Source organism: Venturia canescens, chromosome 6 (assembly GCF_019457755.1).
Source record: "Venturia canescens isolate UGA chromosome 6, ASM1945775v1, whole genome shotgun sequence".
Lineage (NCBI taxonomy): Eukaryota > Metazoa > Arthropoda > Insecta > Hymenoptera > Ichneumonidae > Venturia > Venturia canescens.
The window spans coordinates 9886580-9910113 of record NC_057426.1 but is presented as its reverse complement, the minus strand read 5'-3'; the positions used below and the strand labels follow the sequence as shown (position 1 = coordinate 9910113).

Genomic DNA, 23534 nt, shown 5'->3' with positions numbered 1-23534 from the left:
AGTGATTCGCCGATGGAAAATAATATGCAAATTCGTCTCCGCGTGTGACACTCCGCCGCAGCTTCGTCATCGTCCTCGTGCCGATTTCTCTCTCTCTCTCTCTCTCTCTCTCTCTCTCTGACATTGTTCGACCCTCGTAACGTCATTTTTTTGGTGACACATATTTCATTGTTGGATCGTGGGGCGTTGGAAAAACGATGAAATTAATCGAGGAAACGTTACGATAACAGTAAGACTTTTTCAGCCCGGTCCGCGGCTCCTTTTTTCCTTATTTTGAGCTGCATAATGAGACAACGGAAAGTAAGAAACAGTGGCGAAAACACCCCACGTTTAAAACGGAAGCCGAACGTTCGTTACCGACCACACTTCGTCCATTGGCAACTCGCTATTCTTGCGTATAAGACGAGACAGCTAGAAAGAGAGACAAAAACACGAGGAAAAGGCAGCAGGCAGCAGCAGCATGAAAGAGAGAAAGAGTGTAAAGTTACTTCGAGTGCTTCGTTCTCCAGGGCGTCGAATGTTTCGCGAACAAAGAGGGAACACCTCTTTCCGCGAGGCCTCACCTCTCTTTCTCCCAGCAAAAAAATCCCCCACGAACACCCCGAGGTTCTTGCACACCTCGCGAGGATTCTCTCCCGACGCCCAAAGCGCAGCCACAGACACACCCAATGCACCCGCGACTCCCTCCAGCTCCTAATGCAGCACTTTCTTCCTTCTTATTTATTCTTTCGCTATTTTTTATTGCGTCTCCCCGTCACCGAGGTAAAATACGTCTTTTCCCGGACACTTTCGCACGTCTCAGCTAAACGTTGAGCTGTAAATTCACCCGGTTTTTTAAATTCGTTCCACGCGATATTAAATCATTGAAAACTTTTGATGGGACGTACGAATTATTTCACTTTGATTGATCGACTTCGGAGAGCTCGATGCTCTCATATTCTTCAATGTTTTTCTATTCAATCATTTTCAATTGAATATTTATTGCACTTTGATACTTTTCGCATTGCCAATCGTAAAATCGTCTTCGCTCGTCCGAGTCATCGAATGCACGAGTGCCCAGTTTATTTCGCACAAATTTTCCGGACGTTTTACTGTCAAACAATGTCGCATTCACAGCTCCGGGGACACGACAGCATCAACGAGGTTAATATCGATTCAAGATTCTCGAAAAACGATCCTCAAAATCTCAACAAAATGCTGTCCATTCCGGCCTTCAGAACAGCTACGAAAACGTCTCGGTTGTAAATTCCAGTATCCCGAGGGAACGCGTTCCATCTCATTTGTGCTGGCCACGCGATGAATTTCCTCCAGGCGAAGGGCTCCCGCGGATCCGTCCATTCGAAGTAGACTCTCAAGTCCGGATGACGAAATGCGAGTAGCTCTCGAGCGCCGGGGGAAGCGCAGAGGGAGGCCATCGGAGCGTTAGTAGTGCAGAGGTGATCGGCGCGGGGTCGTCACTTCCGCTTACTAAGTGAACCGCGCATTGGACGTCCGATTTAAAAGTTTAATCAGGGGCCTATAAAATTACAGTTCCTTCGGCATCGGGATCGACGAGAAAGGAAAAACAAAATAAAGATAAATAATAATAATAATAATCGATAAAATACAATGTGTACGATTCGTTGCTCTGCCAGCTACGTTGTTGCATTTACCTTCGAACTGTCGAGACTTCGTTCACGTATCGCAAGGGTGTGTTCGATCGGCCATTATTCCAGCAGTGAAATATACGCCTCTGCAATCGTGTTACCGTATTTTCAACACATAAGCACACTGTATAAATGCTACATATTGAGCGTAAGTAACAAACACGTGAAAACGTTGACTGCTGAAAAGCAAAAGGCCAGAACCCACGTAATTAAAACTAAAAATCAAAGTCTTCTGCGTCTCTGTGTCTCGCGGAACTCTTCTCGCGTGCTTTCGAACAAACTGCGAGTACACGAACGCCAAGTAACGAGTGTATGACACGCGGGGACTAAAGTTGAGTGTGGAAAAAGCCTGAAAACCCACGTGATTGAAATTAGACAACTGAACTTAAAATTTCGCGATTTCTTATGTCAACGGACGATTCGAGACCTCGTCGAATAAGTACGAAGCGATTTGAACGTTGAAATTCATCACTTTATTTAAATCACCGGCTCCTTATGCATCCGCGGTTATGTTTTCGATGCATATTGTGACGTGGAAACTTGCCACGTCCCATGGATTCGGAATTCGGGCTCCTGCTCAATGTTTCAGCCACGATTCTACTCACGGGATACTCATTTTGGGCGAGAGAATGAGATAATTCTAGAGAAGTTGAATTAATTGCGTCCCGAATATGTTTTTTGTTTTTTTTTAAACTAGAATGATCGACGGAACGAGAAAGCTTTGAGGCTGGAAAGGAGAGGGGAAAACATTTTCGAATTGACGTCTGCATACTTCGAGCTGGGCTCGTATGAAAAAATCACATTACATCACACAAACACACATCGACGCGAATCGCTAGAAAAACGTTCGGGAATATTTCAAATCATCAATTCCGGAGGGTCCTCAACCCTTAAGAATTTCAACGTTTTCTGGTGCAAAAAACGAACGAATGGAACAACTGAGAGTTGTTTTACTCCCGTCAATTCCTGTCGCGAAAATCATGTAGGCCTGGGGCATATTTAATTACCTTATCGGAAGAAATACTCCCGCAAATATTCGGCACCCCGCCCAACGCCCGTAATTAATTTTACTGTGACGAGCCTGTCACCTAAGTCGTGAAAATTCAGGAGGGGCGGTAACACACCGCGTAACGAGAGTACAGCGAGCTCGTCAGATTTTCGGTGAGCATTGAGCAGGACACACTTGTGATTCACGGTAATTGAGCCCAAAATTTGAATCTAACTTGACATTTAAAATAGTGTTCGATCCTGTATTCGTGCAATGAATTCGCTCGCGGCGGCATCTTCGCCATTCGCTTTAAATCTGCCATTTTTTAAACCGCTCTTGTCGCCTGTTCGTAGCGGGAAGCGAAGCAGCTCTCGGAAAAATCCACCCAAGTTACGATAGTCTCGTGGCCGAATCGAGAAACCTCCTGTTTTTCATTATTGAAAATGATCTTTCTCGTTTCCGCGTTTGAATGTAAAATATATTCGCGAGTGAGTGCGATATCGAATGTGAGTGCGCCGCGTCGGTCGAGCGAGGCCGGGAGATTATTCGCGTCTCGTGAAAAGCTCAGTCGAGTCACCGATTATCGAGTTCTCGCGGTAATTTAATCGATAATAATTGTGACATCAATTTGATAATTGCACATTAACATTTAATACCAAAGTCCTTTTTTGTAAAATTCTAACGCTTCTGATTTATTGCAAGACGAATTAGTTCCAGGTTTGATTTCTTTTCTTTCTTTATTTTTCCCCAAATTCGAACTTATCCCGAAATTGTAAAACAGTATGAGCGGAAGAATTCGATTTTGTGACAGATGGAAAAACGTTGGTCACCATATCCGGAAACTCATCGAATAATCGCCTCCCTCGATCATTTGCAAGAAATTCACGAAAGTTTAAAATCGCCTTGAGTTTTTTGCACGTTTTTATATTTTTTTGAAAATTTTATTCAACGAAATCGACGATGATAAGGCCTTTGGGTCTTGTGACCTCGATAACCTGATGAGTTGCCGTTGATACGAAATGCCTCTTTCTATACTCCGCTGTTTTTGCTCGCACTTATATTAATGTACTGTTTTTATTTATTTATTTATTTATTTCTAATGTATACTTGGTTCGCGAACACCGCATACGTTGCTCAGTCAGGAAAGAGCTTTCTCCAGGCCTCACCACCGATCTGAGAATAATTCATTCGGGCCGCTCTCTCATGTGCAATATTTTATATATGTGCATATATATATATATTTATATTATGCACGTGTGAGTGACGAGCCGACGGCTGCCAACGCCGGCGATTCCTATTAGAGTGATGGCCAAACCCCACAAGTTTACACGTAACAACCAAGTAAACGAACTCAAGCAGAGCTCCAACGATATAGAACGAAGTTTATACCGATTTGTGGGAATTGGGTAAGACGTTGAATCTGGAAAGGAACCTTTTCGAATCCGGATCTGAAAAATATTTTTTTCGTCATCTTTCGTAATGTTTGTGCCGCCTTTGTCTCTTGGGATTGCTCGGCAACAGAGGAGAGACATTTTTTGATGATGCCAAAAATTCTTTGTATCGTAGTTTTTGACATCTCGTTCTCTCGCAAATATGACTCAAAATATGCCTGTCACGCAGGTACGAGGATTTATTTGGATCTTAAAGTTCGTTCATAAAATAAGAAAGAATCGCAATAAATGCGTTACAAAATCGCGTCTGGATAAGTGTTTAGACATTCGTTTTTTTATAGTCGTTATTTGTATCGCGCTATTATCGCACCTATGTAATTTTGCACGCTCGATAAAACAATGGAGGATTCTCAGGCGAGAGCGAAAGAGAAAGATACTTTTAATGCGCTCGCGATTGCTTTGCGGTGTCTTATCTCCGTCGGAGTTTTATTGGTTATTTGAAATCTCTTTTTTATTGCTATGACGGACGAAAAGTCTCTGGGCAAAACTCCGTTCTCTAATCTTTCAATTCGAGTGTTTGATCGGTTTAATCACATGCGATTCCGGCACAAATTAATCAAATTTACGTTCAGACACCAATTTTTACACTGTTAAGCGCGAGGCTGAGAAATCCTACGAATTTTTTGCCATCTGTACTTTTTACTGAACTCTTATCGTTAACCGCCCTCCCGACAAATCCAAGTGAATATTTAATCCTCTCAGCGAGACTCCGAGGCGGAGTCCGGAAAAAAGGTTTCAAAGTATTTTCGCAGCCTCGAGAACGTTCCGATTTTCCAAATCCAATCTCTCACGCCGGCAGTGAGCTCGCTCGAGGTGCCGAACGATTACAGCAACTCTGATCTCACTTCCGGGTTCAGTGTTCCACATCGCACCTGGGACACGCGTCCCGCGGAACGAGCGAAATCCGAGAAAAAGACATTGAAGCGCGATCGTCAATGAAACGCAAGAGATCTTGTCTCGGGGGGAGAAAAAGAGGAGCACGAAAGAAAACGCCGGGGCTCGGGAGAACAAATGTTTTGTCTTCTTTTATAAGCCAACGGTGTTGTCGTGTGTTCACGAGCTCGGCGGCTTTACTGAATGAAAATGCCGCGACGTTTTTGTCCACGTCAAGAATATCTCTCGATGAAGAGACGGAAAAGATGGAGAGCGAGCCAGAGGGAAAGAGAGACTAAAACAATGGACATTATATGGAACACACAGCAACATTCTCATGTTTTTATAGCACGACGCACATATCTATACGAGTTCGTGTCTCTGCGAACGCGTCAGAAGTGTGTCGCTTTCGAGCCCACTCGGAAACTAAACGGAAGCATATCGCATTTATTTGATTTGATTCTCGTTAGTGCTTACATTGTTTCATTAGTATCTCTGGAGCTCGTAATTGAGACATTTAACATACTCTTGTTTTGCTGCACACAGTTTCTCCAGGGCACGAGACTTATTCGTTGATTGATTAATCAATTACATTATAAATGAGCCTCGCATCATAATCGGATTCTTATATCGATTAATTGACACGAAAACCGGTTTTCCCCCACTTCGAGCCTCGACTCATCGATCTACTCAATTCTTTACAACTCAAATATATATTTACTTTTGTACACCAAGACATTTTTTAGTATTTACAAACAATAGTATTTGCACGAGTGTGCATAAATGGAGGTGCAAGAGGGAGAGACCAGTGTGCCATTGAAACTATGCACGATCGCATAATGCCTTAAGGACAATCGTGGGAATTCCATTAGATGGCCTTGAATGGTTCATTCATGTCGATCAACGACTTTTACAAAGAGACACATCAGGGTTGACAGATCAATCGGCCGCTTACGAGAACTACCAGCGTTCCAACGCTCGCCTCGAGAGTCATCTCTCTTTTGTATACATTTCTATACTTGCATGCGAGCTCTTTCCCTGCTTCGTCTGCGTTATTGCTACGAAGTCTTTAGGAAAAGTATTTGTTTTTAAATTTAGTTTTCACGATCGACGTGAAGCAATCTTCCTTGTTGGTACAATTAGCTTTTCAGTGGTTTGAGAAAATTTCATTTCCCGGTTGATCACTTCGAGAAATTCGCACGAGCGTTACTCAAAGTGCTTTTTGAAATTCCTTTACAAAATGTCAAACTAGACACCTTGATTGTTCTCGTTGATAATCTTTTGTTACGACGTGTGCTCTGTAAAAATACTAAATTTTGCATCGATAATGAAATAAAAATCGCAGATTTCACTAAACCAAAAGTTCTCGTCTTTCGGACAGACTTTGAACGCGTACCAAAGAAAACTTCTCTTCTTTCGAATCGTAAATAATCAGTCTTAGGTAGCAAATAAACGGTTTATTTGGCTACGAAACAAACAGCAACCTTTTGACTTGGCATTTTTTAGTAAAAATGTCGGTTGAATCGGTCACTTTTTCAATAATCAAAATGAAATTCGTAATTCCACTCCGAGGAACGAGTTTCATTGGTCTAGAGGAATTAAACTCACGAATAATTCCATAACGACTTCTTTCGAGGTTGATTCGAGATTTTGGCATATTTTTTGTTTCATATCCGTCTAAAAATGCTCATGTTTTTATTATTTTACATTATTCTTTCAGAATGCTCGATAGTTATGAAAGGGGCGAAGTGACACCACCACCTGTAAGTAGTTACGGAGGCTCGCCCGGGCTCCTGGCGCTTCATTCGTCGCTCTATGCAACCCCGACTTCCAGAGCGTTCGATATCGATTCAGGTATCGATGGGAACGAAGGTTCGATGTCCATGGACACCCAAATGATTCCGGTGAGTCTTTTGTACGTTGACATTTAACCAAAAAGCGAAGAAAATCATTTGAAATCTGTAACGACAATGGAATAAATTTTTGGCAAATAAAAATCTCTCCAATCACCAACTAATTGGTTTCCTACTGGAACATAAATGTCCCTTGTTTGTTTTCTTATCCCGTAGAACAGAGTGAAACGTCGAATCATTTCATTTTACCGAATAAACATTGCGAGAAAGTAAAAAATATTTGTCACTGTAATTCGCGTTCTTTTCAACGCTCGGCCTATAAAATTCGTTTGGCATTCGATACTAATCGTCTCCGTATACGATGCAACGAAATTCCGGCCTTCGAGACCTTCGCCTTTTTGCGTATTGTTTCAACGATCTTTGATTACGCGAGGTCCTTGCATTCGGCTTGCTCACACCCTCGCAATCCCTCGCGTATATTGGGCGGTACGATAGAAAAAGAAAAAGAATCGTTGAAATATTTAAGATACCGGGAATGCTGAGCGGTAACGCCCAACAACGACTCGAGGACATGTCATGGTTGGCCTCGGCACCACCGATCGACTATCAGCAAGGATTATCGTCGATACCCGGTGGTGTTAAAATGTGTCATCCCGGTAGCTCCGCTCAGCGGAGCCTCAAGGAGCAACGCATACGGAGACCCATGAACGCGTTCATGGTGTGGGCAAAGGTCGAGAGAAAGAAATTGGCCGACGAGAATCCCGATCTCCACAATGCCGATCTCAGCAAGATGCTCGGTGAGTTTTTATTCCTTTCTCTTTCAACGCCATGCTTTTAGCCACTTTTTCATTACTTTCATTCCAATTTTATGAATATTCTCACTCAAATTTCCCTATCAAAAGTGAACTCACGACCACTGCTTCAAAATGCTGATCCCTCCCTTGAACCGTTGGAGTCGCAGGACTTTGGCGTTGCATTCTCTTGAAATTCAAACCGAACGATTTTCGATCCATTTTGAATTCTGCTAAACGAAGCAAAATTCATAGGAAAAATCACATTTTTCGATTTTAGATTGAAACTGTGCGCGCAGCTGAATTTTAAGGGGGTGAGTCTTGCTTTAGAAAGTCAAAAAAATCGATTGTTTTCGGAAATGATTTTAGGATAGAAAGAAACAATTGATCACAGCGAACTTTTCGGTCTAGTTTCAAGGATATTTCAAGAGTACAGAAACATTTTTTTAATGTGAGAAATACTAATTTGCACATGGTTTATGCTCAAAGTCTGATTGTCGAAGTTTCTCAGCTGCGTACAATGTGGAGATCGTAAGAATCGTCTGCAACAAAAATCTCCCATTTTTTTCATTCTCATGTTTTCTTTCCACATGAACCTATAAAAATCCGAAAATATTGCGAGATTCTATATTTTTAACGACTTTGAAAAAAAAAAAAACGCTTCTAAGAAGAAGAATATCACTTCAACGAGCGATAAATATAGAATTTCGCAATTTTTTCGAGTTTTTATAGGCTCGCGTGAAAGGAAAATGTATGAAAATGAAAAAAATGTGGAATTTTTGTTGCAGACAATACTCACGATCTCCACTTTGTACGCAGCTGAGAAACTTCGACAATCAGACTTCTGCTGTGCATAAACCATTTACAAATTAGTATTTCTCACATAAAAAAAATTTTTTTTTACTCTTGAAATATCCCAAAAACTGTACCGAAAAGTTCGCTATGGTGAGTTATTTCCGTCTATTTTTTTGACCTTCTAGAGCAGGACCCCCCTTAAAAAAGTGCGATTAAAAGTCAGTAAACTCTTTTCGAAAATAGTCGAGGCTGAAAACAGAAATGTTTTTTTCACACAATTTATCGTAACGTTCATGTTTCACTCCATCATTTTCTTGTCCCCGTTACGAACGAGAAAGTTTTGTGGAAAAATTTTGTCTCGCGTATACAGCGCCACTTTACAACGATGGAAGATTCGTCTCTAGGGTTATTAAATTAATTGCTGTGCCTTCTGACACGAAGAGCAGAAGAAAAACACGGGTTATACATACATATGTATTAACTTTTGCCCGAGTAATTTTGCGGTCCGCGTATAAGGAGAAAGGAAGAGCCGCCTGCATACAAGTTATCCTTGTTTTGCGTCAAGCCGATCTTTCGTACACGGCACTAAATCTCGAGCACGCTTTCCACAGCTTATCAGCTTATGATAATGCCTCACTTGGACGCGGTTAAGACGAGAAGAGCACATTTCTTTGATGCTACAAAAAACTATTTTACGATTAATCTTTCACGCGACAATTCTTCGATAATAACTGCTCAAGTGTACGTCGGATTTTTAGAGCTTTTCTCAAACCCTCAGATCGAACAATAAATTTTGAGGTCTCATCGAGATTTGTCGAAGAAGATCAGAATTTTTACTCCAATTTTCAATCTCATTTGTTCCTGATTTTTTCAAATTTATCATTATAGCGTTGACTTTAGAATTTGGAAATTGCATGTCCAATCGACTGAAATCTCAGTTAGTCCGCATGACGGATCATCTTTCTGCTTTTTCAATCAATCGTCGTTTCAACGTGAAAGTAAATATGCCTCGTCGTATTTAATCGAGGTGAATATAATTGATTGAAAAAAGTGACAATTCATTCCTTCTCGCGCTCGCGGGAATGGAGAGTTAAAAATCTATTACTCGGCACAAAATAGAGCCGCGAGATTTGTGGCCACGACGGAGCCAGATCAGCCACACCCGTTATAAATCGGTTCGTCGAGTGAACGCAATCGTCGTTATCGTCGAGAACGACGGGCATATACACCTTGGATTATCGACAATTGGCATCCGAGACGTTATTGCCATAACGGGGAAGAGAGAAAACTCTCAACTGCCAAGTAAACTCACGCGAGGCTTGCTCGATCGTGAAAAAAAAAATTCATTCTGAATAAACAATTCAACCGTGAGATGAATAAAATTTATCAATTCTCCAAACGACTCTAATTGTGGATGAATAAGTGATGGATAAAAAATTGAAAGTAACAGCAAACTTGACACTACCGTAAGCTTCATCGTGCGTGATCGAAAAATTAATCAGACTCCAAAATTTCAGAAGATTCTTCAAAAACCATTTTCTTTCTCTTAACTCACGTCGCCCCTTTCGATTTTTCAGCCAAGCGATTCGGTGTACCAACTAAAAATGAAAATTTCACAGGTTTCCGGCCTTTTTCGTTCCTCGATCATTCTTTTCTCACCCCATTTTGGTCCCTCCCCCTTCCTCACTCTCGCCATTCCCGGTGCATATTTGTGTACGATATTTTCGTCGTTTTTCTTTCTCCTTTTTTTCTTCGTCGCTTCTTTTCTTCGGGCAGCAGACATCGTACATATTCATGCGCGTGTGCTGCACGCCGTGAACGCGCGAGTTCTTCGTTTTATATGTCCGTTTTGTGGCCCGTGCGTACGTACACGGAGTGCATTTATTATTTTGATCATTATTATTGTTGCTGTTATTATTATATGCGGAGACGCGTGTCTCTCCGGGGTGTGCAATATGCTTTCGTACGCATCATGTTCCGCGATCTGAACCACGTACATATTTCATCCTCGTACGAATATTATGTCGCTTAAGCATTTTTACACACTCATCAAACGAACTGTAACACGAAAATTGTGGAATTCTCGAGTTCGCAGGTCAAATGGCTTCTAACCATTCGATCGGATCCCCCAAACCCTCCGCGTCACCAATTTTAGTATAATTTCCATCGAAAAGCGAGCAGAAAATTGAAAAAATGTTCACGAATAATCAATAAATTTCTTGGGATATTGTTATTTCGACATTTCGACCATGTTTATCGATATTTTTCTATTTTGTCACTCGTTGTCTTGGTAAAATTGAAAATGATAAGTTTTATCAAAAATTGACTCGATTTTTTTCCCCCTTTTTATCAAATTTAAGGTCCGATCAATAAGCCAGTTATATCGGTCACCAAAAGTTGATTTTCATACGTAAAAACTTGATATTGTTATTCATCATCGTTAAAAACAAAAATAGGCTGATGGAAAATGATGAATATTCTTTCGAACAAAGTTTCTTTTGGTTAGAAAAGAAGGTTTTCATTTTTCATAGATTTGATCTGTAAATTTTGTTTATCAGAGTACATTGAATTCTCATGAATTTCAGCAACGATCATTAAATTTTGAAGAATTTCATATTTTTACATCGTATCAGGGGGTTTAAAGGAATCGTATTTTTTTAGTATGCTCGATTAAAGTGCCGATAGCGTCACACGCTTCATGCCAGTTCCTCTTCTCCTCATATTTTTGCGAGCCTCTCTTGCAGCATTAAAAATATGCTCGAGGTCATGAAATGCATGTTTGTGCATACGACGATTTTCACGTTTGCCTTATCCGACCAGTGCAACGTCTCTCTTCTCTCTCTCTCTCCTGTACTCGCGTTGCAAGAGCGGAATCTCCCGTGAGACTGATGTGTGGTCTTCTCGTGGTATACCTCCTCTGTAGTAGGGCCTTTATATCCGGTGGGAAGCGTGCTCGCGCATCTTTATTAATCACTCATCGACCGTTAACTCTTGCCCATACTTTTTTTCTGTTTAAAACATACACTAAAAAATTCATGGCTCATTTCTCGTTCCCCATTAAATTCCAACTCTTTCGTTTTCACTCTTTCGATCATTCAGATGATATTAAAAAGCCTTTCTTCGTCCCTTTTCTCCTTTCCAAGTCGATACTAAAATCAAATCAATTCGCTCCGGTCCTCGATACTTCGTCGTACGTTTTTATTTCTTAGTAAACTCTTCGAGTATCGCATCTGATTTCTCATGTTTATGCGAATCGGAAAAAAATCTTTTCTTTTTTTATTATTCCGATATTGAGGGGCTTTCGATGTGAACGATATCAGAAGACTGTTGTGAAAAATAAACCGGAAATCGGCGTGTTAATTGTTTGTCTCACGATCCCTAGTAAGGATTCTCTTTCACCTTTTATGAATGAAGGAACAAGCTAAAACGCTATTTTCTTCAAGTAAAAATACTTGAAAGTTAGAAGAATGGGGATCGTCACTGAAATTTTATGTTTCGCTGATTGGAGACGGAAAAATTTTCTAGATCGCAGTGAAATCACTTTTGGTTGGTGAACCGAACGATAAGTCAGCGTTGTTTTTAACATAGAAAAGATGTGCATTCCCACGTGAAAGCGTCAACCGGAAATAGGATAAAATGGATGGTAGTGCGCAGGATCTCGAGGCGTTTCCGGCACGAGCACCTCTTGCGCCTCGTCGTCGTCATCAGTACGACGAGGTCGGGGTAAGAGAGACGGAGAGAGAGCGAGAGAGAGTCTCGGCTCACGACTAACCGTCGCCACAAAATAATTCTCCTGAGACGATGAAAATTACGCTGGCATTTATCGGTGCGCGATCTCCAGCCGGAAGATCTTATTGATTTTTCATCAAACCGGAGATAAATGAGATTTTCTATGGAGTCGAAGCTCTGCCAATTATAGTGAGACCATGGCTCGATTGTAACGTCACAAAAAATCAATAAATAAAGTGCTGAACGAACTCGTGGATGAAAATGATGAAACTCATCACGAGGAAAGGGCTTGAATATAAAGCATCGAGGAAAAATCATTCGATTGAAAATACGTTTTACGTTGAATGTGTAAATTCGAATGAAAATCTATAACAAACGTATCGGGTTCCAAAAAAAGTTGCGCTTTCCCAACAAATCGTTCCACGACCAATCGCTCCATCAAGGGAACGAAACCCTCCAAAATAACTGAAGAAATAAATTGTTTTTTTTTTTTTTCAAATGCTTTTCGAATATTGAGATATATGCATTTATTTTCAAATTATTCGAACAGGAGACAAGTTTTTCTCGCTTTAGACACAACAATCACGTATAAAGAGGAAGTTCGGTGAACGCGAACGCTGGTTCATTAACGGCACGTGGTCGCATGTGACAAAGAGACGTAGCTCGTAGACGGATAATATATAGTGCGAGAAGTTGAGTTTCTGGTCAGCGAGGACGCCATACGCTCTCGCTTTTCTTGAGCAGACCACCTACGACAAATGTGGCAGCCAGCAAATAACACCACGTGTACAATAGTGCCACTATTTATTATGCTTATACAAGTATACACACGTATATTTACGTTCTTTTCGTCCTCAAGTAAACGTGAGAATGAAAAAGGCGTAAAATCCAGAAATTTTAAACTCCGAGCATCGCCAGTCCCGCTCTTTAAACGTCGCAGAAACCGATACCCATGGGGGATTCCAATTTCGATTGCAAACCCACACAACCCCGTCGGTTTCTGTTAAGGGGTCTCCCCTAATTAGACTGCCAGAAAAAAGATTATTTTCGCGAATTTTTTTGGCCGGTATATATTACAAATATGGATATATAAAAAGTGTTAGGCCTGAAAAATAAACTCTCAAAATACACAGAATTTTTTTTATATTTATTTAACTCAGTTTTCGTACAGAAAAATGGGGGAGAAGACAGGTCCAAAAAAATGGGTTTGCGCTGTTGATAAAATCTCTGGAATGGATGATCGAAGAAAAAAAATAAAAATGGTTTTAGATTCAATGGCCATAGCGGGCAGATCGCACGATTTTTTATTTTTTCAAAAACGACAAGATGGCGGCCATTTTTCTAAAAACCACGAAAAGGCACGCTTTGTTTTCATCGTTTTTTGCAAAAACAATAGTTCTCCACAAAATTTCAAAATTCGCATGACACGCGCTACAGCTATAGTCATGAACAACGCGTGGTCAAATTTTGGTAAGTAAATCAAATAGTTTCGGAGATTTTATTAACGAGCCGTCGAAAAACGTGATTTTGAGAAAAACGCATTTAAACAAGTATATATACTTTCGAAAGAGGCGATAAAAAAAATGGATTTTTCGAAAATTCCAATTAGGATAAACCCCTTAAATTAAGCCGAAACCTTCCAAAATCCTCACATTTGCAACGCTTTTTTAACTAAATTACTCAAAAGCACAGCAACGAGTCAACGGTTTAACTGAAGCCTGACAATCCCAGTTCTGACTCGAGTCGTCATAAAGATGCCTTGGAAGCCCTCGTTAAAATCATGTTTCGAATCACTGTTAAATACTCACTTTCGAAAATGTTCAGTAAAACACTTATTCCAACGAAATATATGAAGTTATAATCAGAGCTGGTACGATTTAATCTGGAATTCCCCTTGTATATTCATATCAAGATATGTTTCTTTATAAAATTAAATGTATAAGTGTACGTTATATGGAAACGTCGAGGAACAAGATAGAGGTGTTCGTACAACTGCCAGAGTCTCTTGTATCGTTGTTTAGTGCCTCTGATTAGCTCGTATACCTTACGATGTGGGATCGAACTCCGAACTCTCAGCTCGAATATTGCCTCTATTATACCATTACTTGCTTTATATACGTACTGATATACATAAGTTAAAATACACACACACACACATATATGTAGGATCTTGTGCCCGTATCGAGTGTGAGTATTGAAGTCTTGGCACGCGGATAGGACTATAAACGATGGCGCGATCTATCACACACGCACGTGGCGCTATTGCGATATTGCAGGACAAACGAGACACATTTTATCAATGATTATTACACTTTCGAAAGTTAGGTTGTGCGAATGCCTCGGATTTTGGTGATCGCTGTTTCAGCGCTTTCGATTCTCACGATTTATCAGCTCATTCGTTCAGATTTCTGATACAAAAAGATATTATTATTTATTCATTTATTTCGGTATCAGAATTGGTCTTACTTTTGGCTTCGGACGCATGTCGCATTCTTTCGACTTATTTTTCTTTCGTTTTTGTTACCTTTTTTTCAACTATGACCGATAAATTTGAAAAATGTGAACAGCAGTTGTGGGCAAAATGCTTCAAGCTCAAGTTGTCGAGGCATACTCGTTTCGTTTCGTGAAGTTAGTTTTTCTAAATTCAATTAAATGGAACAACAAGGTTTTGGGAAAAGTCTTTAAAAGGCATGAAAAACCCAATTTATTTGAACCCCAGTTCAAATGTAACAAGAATTGAACGAATTGAATATTGTAAGTGTGAATTTCTGTTGAAATTGTTGTTTAATTTGTAATAACATTAGAGTGAATGTGTGCAGAATTGATCATATTCAAAACAAATATTAATAAGAAATTTTTAACTTTTTCTCAACTATAGCAAGTTGCGTGCGTGCAATAAATGATATCTCGATGTGAATTGAACTCTTATATATTTTCTCGTTATTGAAACAAAAGTTTCTATTATTATTTTTTTTTTATATATTCACTATTATATGTTTAACAGTGTTATTTTGCAAGGCTTCCTACGGAACACTAACTGAACGAAAAATCGACGATTCCAGTATCTCTAATCGTATATATTTAACATCCTCAGTCGACAGGAAGGATTTTATTCTTCGATTCAGATCTCAGAGGTCGACAAAACTCGCGGCTCATCTCATACTACAATAAGCCCTGCTGATTTCCAGACCTCTGGGATCTTCCTCGCTCAAAGTGAAGAAAAAAATGAATTCAATCGATGTTTGAATGATCGGATCCAAGATACGCATCGCCCACAACTGCAATAATCGTCACAGAATAAATAAACGACAAGCTTTTCCTTATCTTGAATGAAACTCAGGAAAATAGGCGTAAAGCAATATTTTTAGATCGATGAGATCGACGAGGCATCGATGAAAGACAATTTGGCAGGCTTGTAATCCATGATAAAAAAAAGGGTGGCTAACGCAGCCTGCGAAATGAGAATGAGAAACGGGAAGGAAGCGCCATCCGTCTGTCTCGATTCGCATGCGCACACGTGGATCCCTGTATATATTTATACATAAAAATATATATACAAGAGTTGGCTAAGCCAAAGCAATAATAAGGCATAAGAGAGCGCTCTCTGCATAGAATGCCAGGTAATGAGGTGGAGTCGGGGCCGGAGTCTGGCCGCACCCTGAGCCTCACTCTTTGCCGGTCGAGAGCGAGAGGCCCACCTAAACTGACGACGTACGCGCCGCGACGTTACAGAAAATACGCGAGTCAAACGGAGAGAGAGAGAGAGCGCAGAGGAGACTCGCCAATCTTATGCAAACTCAAAAAATTCCAGCCACCATCTTTCTCCTTTTTATGCCCTAAAAGAAAAACCACGAACGATCCCAATAATCACTATAAATTACAAAATCTCATGGATTATGCGGTGAAACGTATGATTGAAATGGCATTGCACACGCTCTCTGTGCACATAAACGAACGAAATTATTGTACTTAGCCAAACCTTCGGATATGAGCTCTTTCATACCGATTCTATACGGCACTAGATTTTCTATTACACTAACACCGGCAATGCCCCCTCGAGGGGTTATGCCGTTACCTTCATTTTCACAAATACACACTATTACAAGGAGTAAAACAAATTTTAATATCACATCTTCAAAGCTTGTATTTATTGAAGGCGCATCCAGGAAATAAACGCTTATCGCTGCTTTTCAGTGTCGATTTCCCGTCTCGTGTTTTTAGACTTCGAAAAAAGTCTATCATCCGGCAATGATGAACAGGAACGTTTTTCGAAAAGCGATCGTCACCGTATGCTCGCTCTTCTCTCATCATAGAACGAGTCGTCAGGAATTTTTATCATCTTTAATTAAAAAGCGTCGTACTCCTTTCGTGCTTTTAGATTTTCAATTTCGGATAACTCCAATGTGTATTTCGTAATTCCCTTGTTTAAGGTTTGGGGCCAAATGGATGGAGGATGCTCTCGTTTCGAGAAAGGGTTATCTTCGAATTTCTACTTTTTTCGTTCCCACAATGATTTTTTTCGTCGCCCATGTGCTCGTCTTTGCTAAATGTATTTTGCTCTCAAACCGAAAAAATTCTTTCGCCTCTTGCTCTCGATTGGGAACCCAAAATACAGTTTAACCCCAATTTAAAAAACGTCCGCAAAACCGTAGTTTTTTTCGAACATTTGACGAAACACGCGGAAAAAATGTGTTTGTGCAACGATACCTGACTCTGCGAATCTCGACTCAGGCCAGCGGCGCTGCATTCTCTCTCTCTCTCGCTCTCTTGCTCTCTCGAGAAGTAAATAGCGTGAAATCGCGTGCTTGCGAGGCTCGCGCTCTCGTACACTACTTTATTATTGTGTTCGCTCGGTAATTTATCATTCCCGATAATTCCAGCAGTCGAACAAGAGTGACAAATAGCCTGTGAGAAAACAGACGATGCTGAGAGGGAGATGTCTTGCTTTGTGACACACATAGGTAAATACTATTCGTGATTGCATAAAAATATGTGACTTGAGTGAAGAAAAAATGATAAAGATCGAAATTTCTATTCTTATCATTTTGCTTGCGATCCCAACAAATCGTCGGTTTCAATTTATTCAATTAAAAGGAGACAAACGCTTGAGTGATACTTTTACGTAGTGAGGACTGTGAACAAAAACCGTATCGCGTGCAGCCAGCACAAGAATCCGGTGCTGTAATCCCGAACGTGTCTTTGTTTCTCGAATACCAATTATTTGACTAAAAACCAGCATCGATTCATGAGCGTAAAGGAAAATCCTGAACCTTCTTCCACGAATATTGTAATGAATGAATTAACGAATGAGTGAAAACTTTTTTACGTCCTAGCATTTTTTTTATGCTATGGGGCCTTAGAGTAGTAGAAAATCATAACCATTTTTTATAACAAAAACAAAAATTGAAGCTAAGTAACAAAAAAGTTGACGGTGTACTGAAAATATTCTGTCGAGTTGCAGGTAACATAAGAAAACTTACAGTAAAGTATGATAAAGAAAAATAAAGAAATTTACTCCATAAATTTTGAGATGCGGAGTTTGAAACAACAATAAAATTTTAAGCCCAGTGTCACGCTGAGTTATCCAAGTTGAAAGGATGTAAAACTATAAAATAACATGAGACGACTTAAAAATAAGGTAATGCCAAAGAAGTTAAGAAAATAATTTGATTTGCAAAGTTACAAATAATAATAAACTTACACTCAAGTATAATCGTTTCGAAATTTTACTTTATTGTTTTAATTAATACTGTTTACATTTACATTTCGCGACTATGCCCTCAGAGGTTTTTATACTTTTATGGGACAGGAAATTGTCGTTATAACTTAAAGTTGTACGGCTTTGTTTTTGCCTTTGGGCTCAGTCTTTCTTTGTTTTTTTTGACATGTTTTTCTCTTGAGCCTAACCGTACGTTGAGTTTCGCTAGATTGAGAAGAAAAATGAATTAGAGAGTAGGAATAAGAATAAGACTAATAACAGAGAAATGCGAAAAAAATATAAAATAAAAGAAGATGCGAAAGGGAATAATGAGCTAGGTGCACCATGCTGTTGAAAAATAGGCAATTAAAACATAAATGAGCAAGTTGAGGCAAAAAAAGAAAAATCTGAGAGCCAAATCATATCAACTTGTATGCTCTAAACATATCCACCGACAACGAATGCCAAAAATATTTAATCGAGATTGGGATGAATGAATTTGAATTAAAGTCTCTGATTATAGTCGCAAGTTAATTAGCAACTAAGAAAATAAATGGCACTCGACCCGCATTGGCACGTGAAGCACATTTTTTCCGACCATTTCCCAAAACAGAAAGCCTGCTTTCGAGCGTGGCCCCTCTCAACGTGATTCTTCAAACTGAAACGTTTGAAAATTTGGAATGATTGTAACTGAACGGTAAATCGAGGCAGGGGAAGTGAGCGAAGGTTTTTTCGAGGAGACAACGCAAACAACGGTGTAAAGTGTCTTTCGATATCGAATACGCGGTACTGCCCGAATTAGCACTTCAATAAAATTAGTGGGCGAAGCGAAACGCCGGCTCCAAACACAGTGCTGGCTAAAAAAAAGAGCCGAGTAACCTTACAATAAGATCGGACATCGTTCAATTATTGGTTTATCGTGACTGAAGTTATTTTCTCAATCAAATCCAGCCGGAGATGAAGGTCCAGATATACATGACCGGAAGGATCGATACATAAATATACACATATTATTATATCTCTGGAGACGTTTAACGACGAGCTGGAAGCCAAAAGTCCGAGGAAGGAATCGTGAAAAGGTACAAGAATAAAAGAAGGAGAGGTAAAAGGTAAGAGGAAAGAAAATAAAGAGAGAGGGGGAGAGAAAAAAGGAAGAAATAGAAGTGAGAGGCTGCACGCGCGGACGAGCAACGTGCGGCGGAGATGAGATACATCACGGGACGGGAGACGTATTATTAATGGTGACAGTGGGCGACCCGGGTTGGGCGGGGTGTGCAGTACAGTTTTATACGTCTATATATATGACACTGCAGCATCTTCTTCCTCATCCTTCTTTTTGCTTCGTCCCTTTCCTCCTTTTCTGCCTCTCATCTTCCCTCGTGTCCATTACTGACTCGATCTCGCCGTACGAATGTGCGTATGGAAGATTAAAACTATTATGTACACATTCTAACTGTCACCCAACGGAATCCAAATAGTTTCATCAGTTTTTTTCTCTCCATTATTCGATTGCATTTTTTAGCCATTTTCTTTCATATCGTCCTTCTCATTTTAGCTATTATTATTTTCGTCACAAATTCATTGCTTTTTATGGTCCTCCTTACTCTTTCCTCAAAACGTTTAAACGTCCACCGTGATCTATCATCCACGGTTTATAATTGATGATTTACTGAAACATAAGAAACTGGAAATAAGTGAATAATGGCTTTGGAGGCTTTTGTTCGGTTGCTCACAACGATTATTCTGTCAAGAAATCACATGACGAAATAAGATCACGACATCAAGCTATTCAACCGGTGGTTTTAAGATCAATTTATTTATCGTTGATTTGACTGTAAATGGACATTTCACGGTGAAAGAATTCCACTTATTAAATTTGATCTCATTTAAGGTAATCGTGTCTGATTTAAAGATCAAACCACATTTGCTCATGTTAGTCATCTCACAAATATCTAGTTGGAGTTTATTTTTCGATTTTGTGAGACCTCGTTGGATGTGTAATTCTAACGTACTCGTTGTCACGAATCCATGATTTATTCGAAATAAACAACTATTTATTGTAAGTTCTGGTTTTACTCTTAATATACAATTAACTTGAATTTAAGTCTTTTCAAATGATAGAACCATAAATTCTCTTCAGACTCCTATTGGCTGCGGTTGTATTTGCTTTCATCGTGAACGAGAATTCAGATGAGAGATCAAATTGGTCGAGGCTATCAATATTCTTCGCACCGAATTACGTGTTCTGGCATTTTTTTTTTCCACTTTGATTCTAAATCCATTAATCTTATTCGACTGAATTCTCTGCTCGTGTAAAGGCCGTGTGCGCTCGCACACCCCCGTTGCTGGAATTCAGAAAACCTCGTGAACTCGCCAATCTTCGAAATGTCACGTTGTTGGATTCGATGTACTCTGAGAGAATCGTTGGAAAATATTTGTTGTTGAGCATTCGTTGCGATTCGAATGAGAAGAAAAAGGCGAAGAGAAGGGGAGGAGAAGATAAAGGGAAAGAAAGGAATGATATGTGAAAGTGAAAGGGGCGGCTGTGAAGCTATCAATTATTCGACATTCAGTAATCGATTATCGAACGCCTATTCATACTATATCGGTATTTTCGTACGTCTAATTGCACGCGTGCAGAAAACACTGCGTCGAAACTTTCGTTTCTCATTGTACGATCGTAATTTCGGTATTTTTAATGTTCATCAAAGATTCTAAAAAACGTTTCCGTGGTTTGCACAAAAATTGATTTTTCAATAAGAAATATTTTCTACTCTGTTGAACGATCTCCCATTCGAGTAATTCGCTTTAATTTTTCGGCGTTATTACAATCGAAAATCACGAGTCGTGGCGTTTTTATCGAGTCGATGAACATCGAAAATTATGATCGATTGCGAGCTTTGGCGAAACGCTTGTAAATCGGACATATACGCGGGATTTTCGTCGGGAAAAATTAGCCTCTGTCAGCTATTAATGCTCGACTAAACTTGTGCTAATCTCGATGAAAGATCGATCGCGTATAATGGGATGTATTTGATTTTTATTGGGCGATAGAAAAAGGTCTCGTATAGATTTCTGGAAAATGTCAGACTCCCAATAGCACAGACAAGTGACGCCATCCGAAAGAGTCGCCTACAACGACAGCACCGACGACGACGGCGACGTCGACTGCGACCTTCTGACACGAGAGAGAGAAAGAGCGAGGGAGAACGCGATATATTCAGGGAGGAAAATGCGACGAGAACTCTCGCGTGCCTAACTTGAACTCTGACGTTATAAACCTCTACAGTTATATTTGCAACCTGGTCGCCAATAGCACCTGGCATTTTGAGAAAAAAACACGACTAAACTGTGCACGATTCGAACGAGTTCGTTCGATCATTCGATCTTCAGACACAATGTGAATCGTCGAAAAATTCAATTCTCACGAATCCAGACGATAATTGTTGACTGTTTTTATCATTTATTGTCCCACCGTTCAAATTCATTCAAATTCGATTTCACCCAATGGACTGAATTTTTATAAAATTTGTTGACGCAGCATCGCTAGAAACAGGTCTTTGAGACACTGTTGAATCGAACGATTCCTGATTCTTGGCGAATCGATTCCATCTTCGATTCGTCAAGAATATAAAAATCTATGCTCAGGGGTACTTCAAAACAAATATACCAAATTATTTCAAATTCGTATGCAAATCCTACAATTCAAAATTATAAATAAAGAAAAAATTTCATAATTTCATCTCAAAATAAAACATGAAAAGTGCGGAGCTTTTGTGGTTTCATTACTTCTAGGATCACTTCAAACCGGTGTGCTTCGCAGACTTTACGTCATTTTGAATTTTCTAATCATCTTGTACTCCAAACGATTAATAAAATCTGTGATATTGTTATTCACTTTTTACCAAAAGACTTCGCACTTCGACTTCTAATTATCCCTCCTCAATTTTCACTGATCCCATTCCTGAAACCAGGAATTTCGTTCCCTTTACATGATACAGATTTTGACATGATACAAATTTTCCTTTTCGACCAACACCCGCGAGGGAAAGCAGGGGGAAAACCTTGATTCAGCCAATTGCGAGACAATCTTGATGGAAGTATTAGAAAAATTTGTAACCGAAAAATTAAATGCTCCGAAAAGCGTGCGTGAAATACTCGATTACGAGATTCTTTCTCCCACGTTGATTCTGTGGTGTTAATTACTTCGAAAGATAAGATCGAATAAAATAGGATTAAAATGAGCAAGAATTTTGTTCAGTCTGCCCCCGCTGCTGATTCTAAAACTAAATTTCTCAATCACACTTCATTCGAACATAATTACATAGTTTCGAATGTCAGCAAAGATGGGAAAAAAATGTTTTTGAAAAAAGTTTCTAATGAGACACGTACGATCCAATCTCCGGTCTTGGTTGACGACCTATGCGCTCTTTATGCTCCAAAAAGCACGAAAATCGTTTGGTCTCTCGTAACGGGGTCCTCCAGGGTCTCGTGATTCGCTTCTCGTATTCATGTATCCTAATATACATATATATGTATATATATGCGCGTGTAGATCTCGAAGGGTTCAAGCGCGAGTGAGAAAGACTCACAATCGCTCCTCCGTGAAGCATTAGAATACCTAACGAGGACATCGCAGTGGGACGGAGTGCGCGGGTGTGACGATGAATCAGTGCGATGTAGAGAGTTCACCGTTTGCCTTCCCAGACGTGAGAATATTAAATCGAATTTCAAGCTAACTGACAAAGACCCCGATACTTTTCCTCCTTGGGCCTTTGATTCCTTCGGACATTTGATATTCATTATATTATATACACTTCGGATCTGATACGAGTCTCCGTGTAATGAAAAATTACAACTTCATCAGGAATACGAAAACGAAACAAACGAAATTCTCCGTTCTCGCTGTATCATTCACCTTTTTTCTCATTTTTTTGCGTTTAGATTTATGCTGGTTTAGTTTTTCAAAATATTGTAGTACGATGTTCTAACATTGGATTAAAGAATTTGCTCGGAATCATGAAGCTTTTTCCGTCGGCAGACACAGATGAAAATGAAGCATTTCAATTTTTCTGTTTATTCATAAACGATCGTTATCTTATTCATTAAACGTGGTATTCGCAGATTCTTATACGTTGATTGTTTTTAAGCTATTTCTTTCGCATGAGCGTATTTTTTGGTGGCGCAAATTGGGGCACTCGAAATTTGGACTTTTCCAACTTCTATCGTTAATATCTTTTTTAAGCATTCCTTTTAAGCCCTTCATTTTTATCGTCGCTATGGACTGCTTACCTTTTTTTTCTATCCCCAAGACAGTTTGTATCAAGAATTTAGAAATATTTAGTATATGAATTGTGGAATTGAAATGTAGCAATGACTGAATCTCCATAAACTCCCGTATGAATTACACGACTTTTGAAGTTTTCATTATCTTTATTAAATGTTCGAAATCCTGACCTGAAATTTCGCCAACCTATTCGCATGCACTTTTGCTCTACTGTAATTTAAAATCAGCTATTTATTGTCGAATATTCGAGTTCGTGAAAGGAACACCTTGAGTAGATTCCCGTACGCGAATTTTTCGATGAGCTTCCATGCTTTTTTATATTTTTTACTCACTCTCTTGTACATCTCCTGTAAACAAAGTGATAAAAAATATAATTCAATCTAATTTTTCTGATAACACTTTTCCACCAGCAGGGATAATGAG

The 23534-nt window shown here is 39.6% G+C and overlaps 1 protein-coding gene across 2 annotated transcripts in view; it reads left to right on the top strand.

The window, feature by feature from the left end:
* Nucleotides 1-23534, top strand: part of Sox15 (Sox box protein 15) — a 40226-nt gene that overhangs the window by 9994 nt on the left and 6698 nt on the right. For both annotated transcript variants that reach the window (XM_043421376.1, XM_043421375.1), the window contains exons 3-4: nt 6679-6862; nt 7338-7608. In XM_043421376.1, the coding sequence (XP_043277311.1) occupies nt 6679-6862; nt 7338-7608 (455 nt within the window). The remainder of the gene's footprint in view (nt 1-6678; nt 6863-7337; nt 7609-23534) is intronic.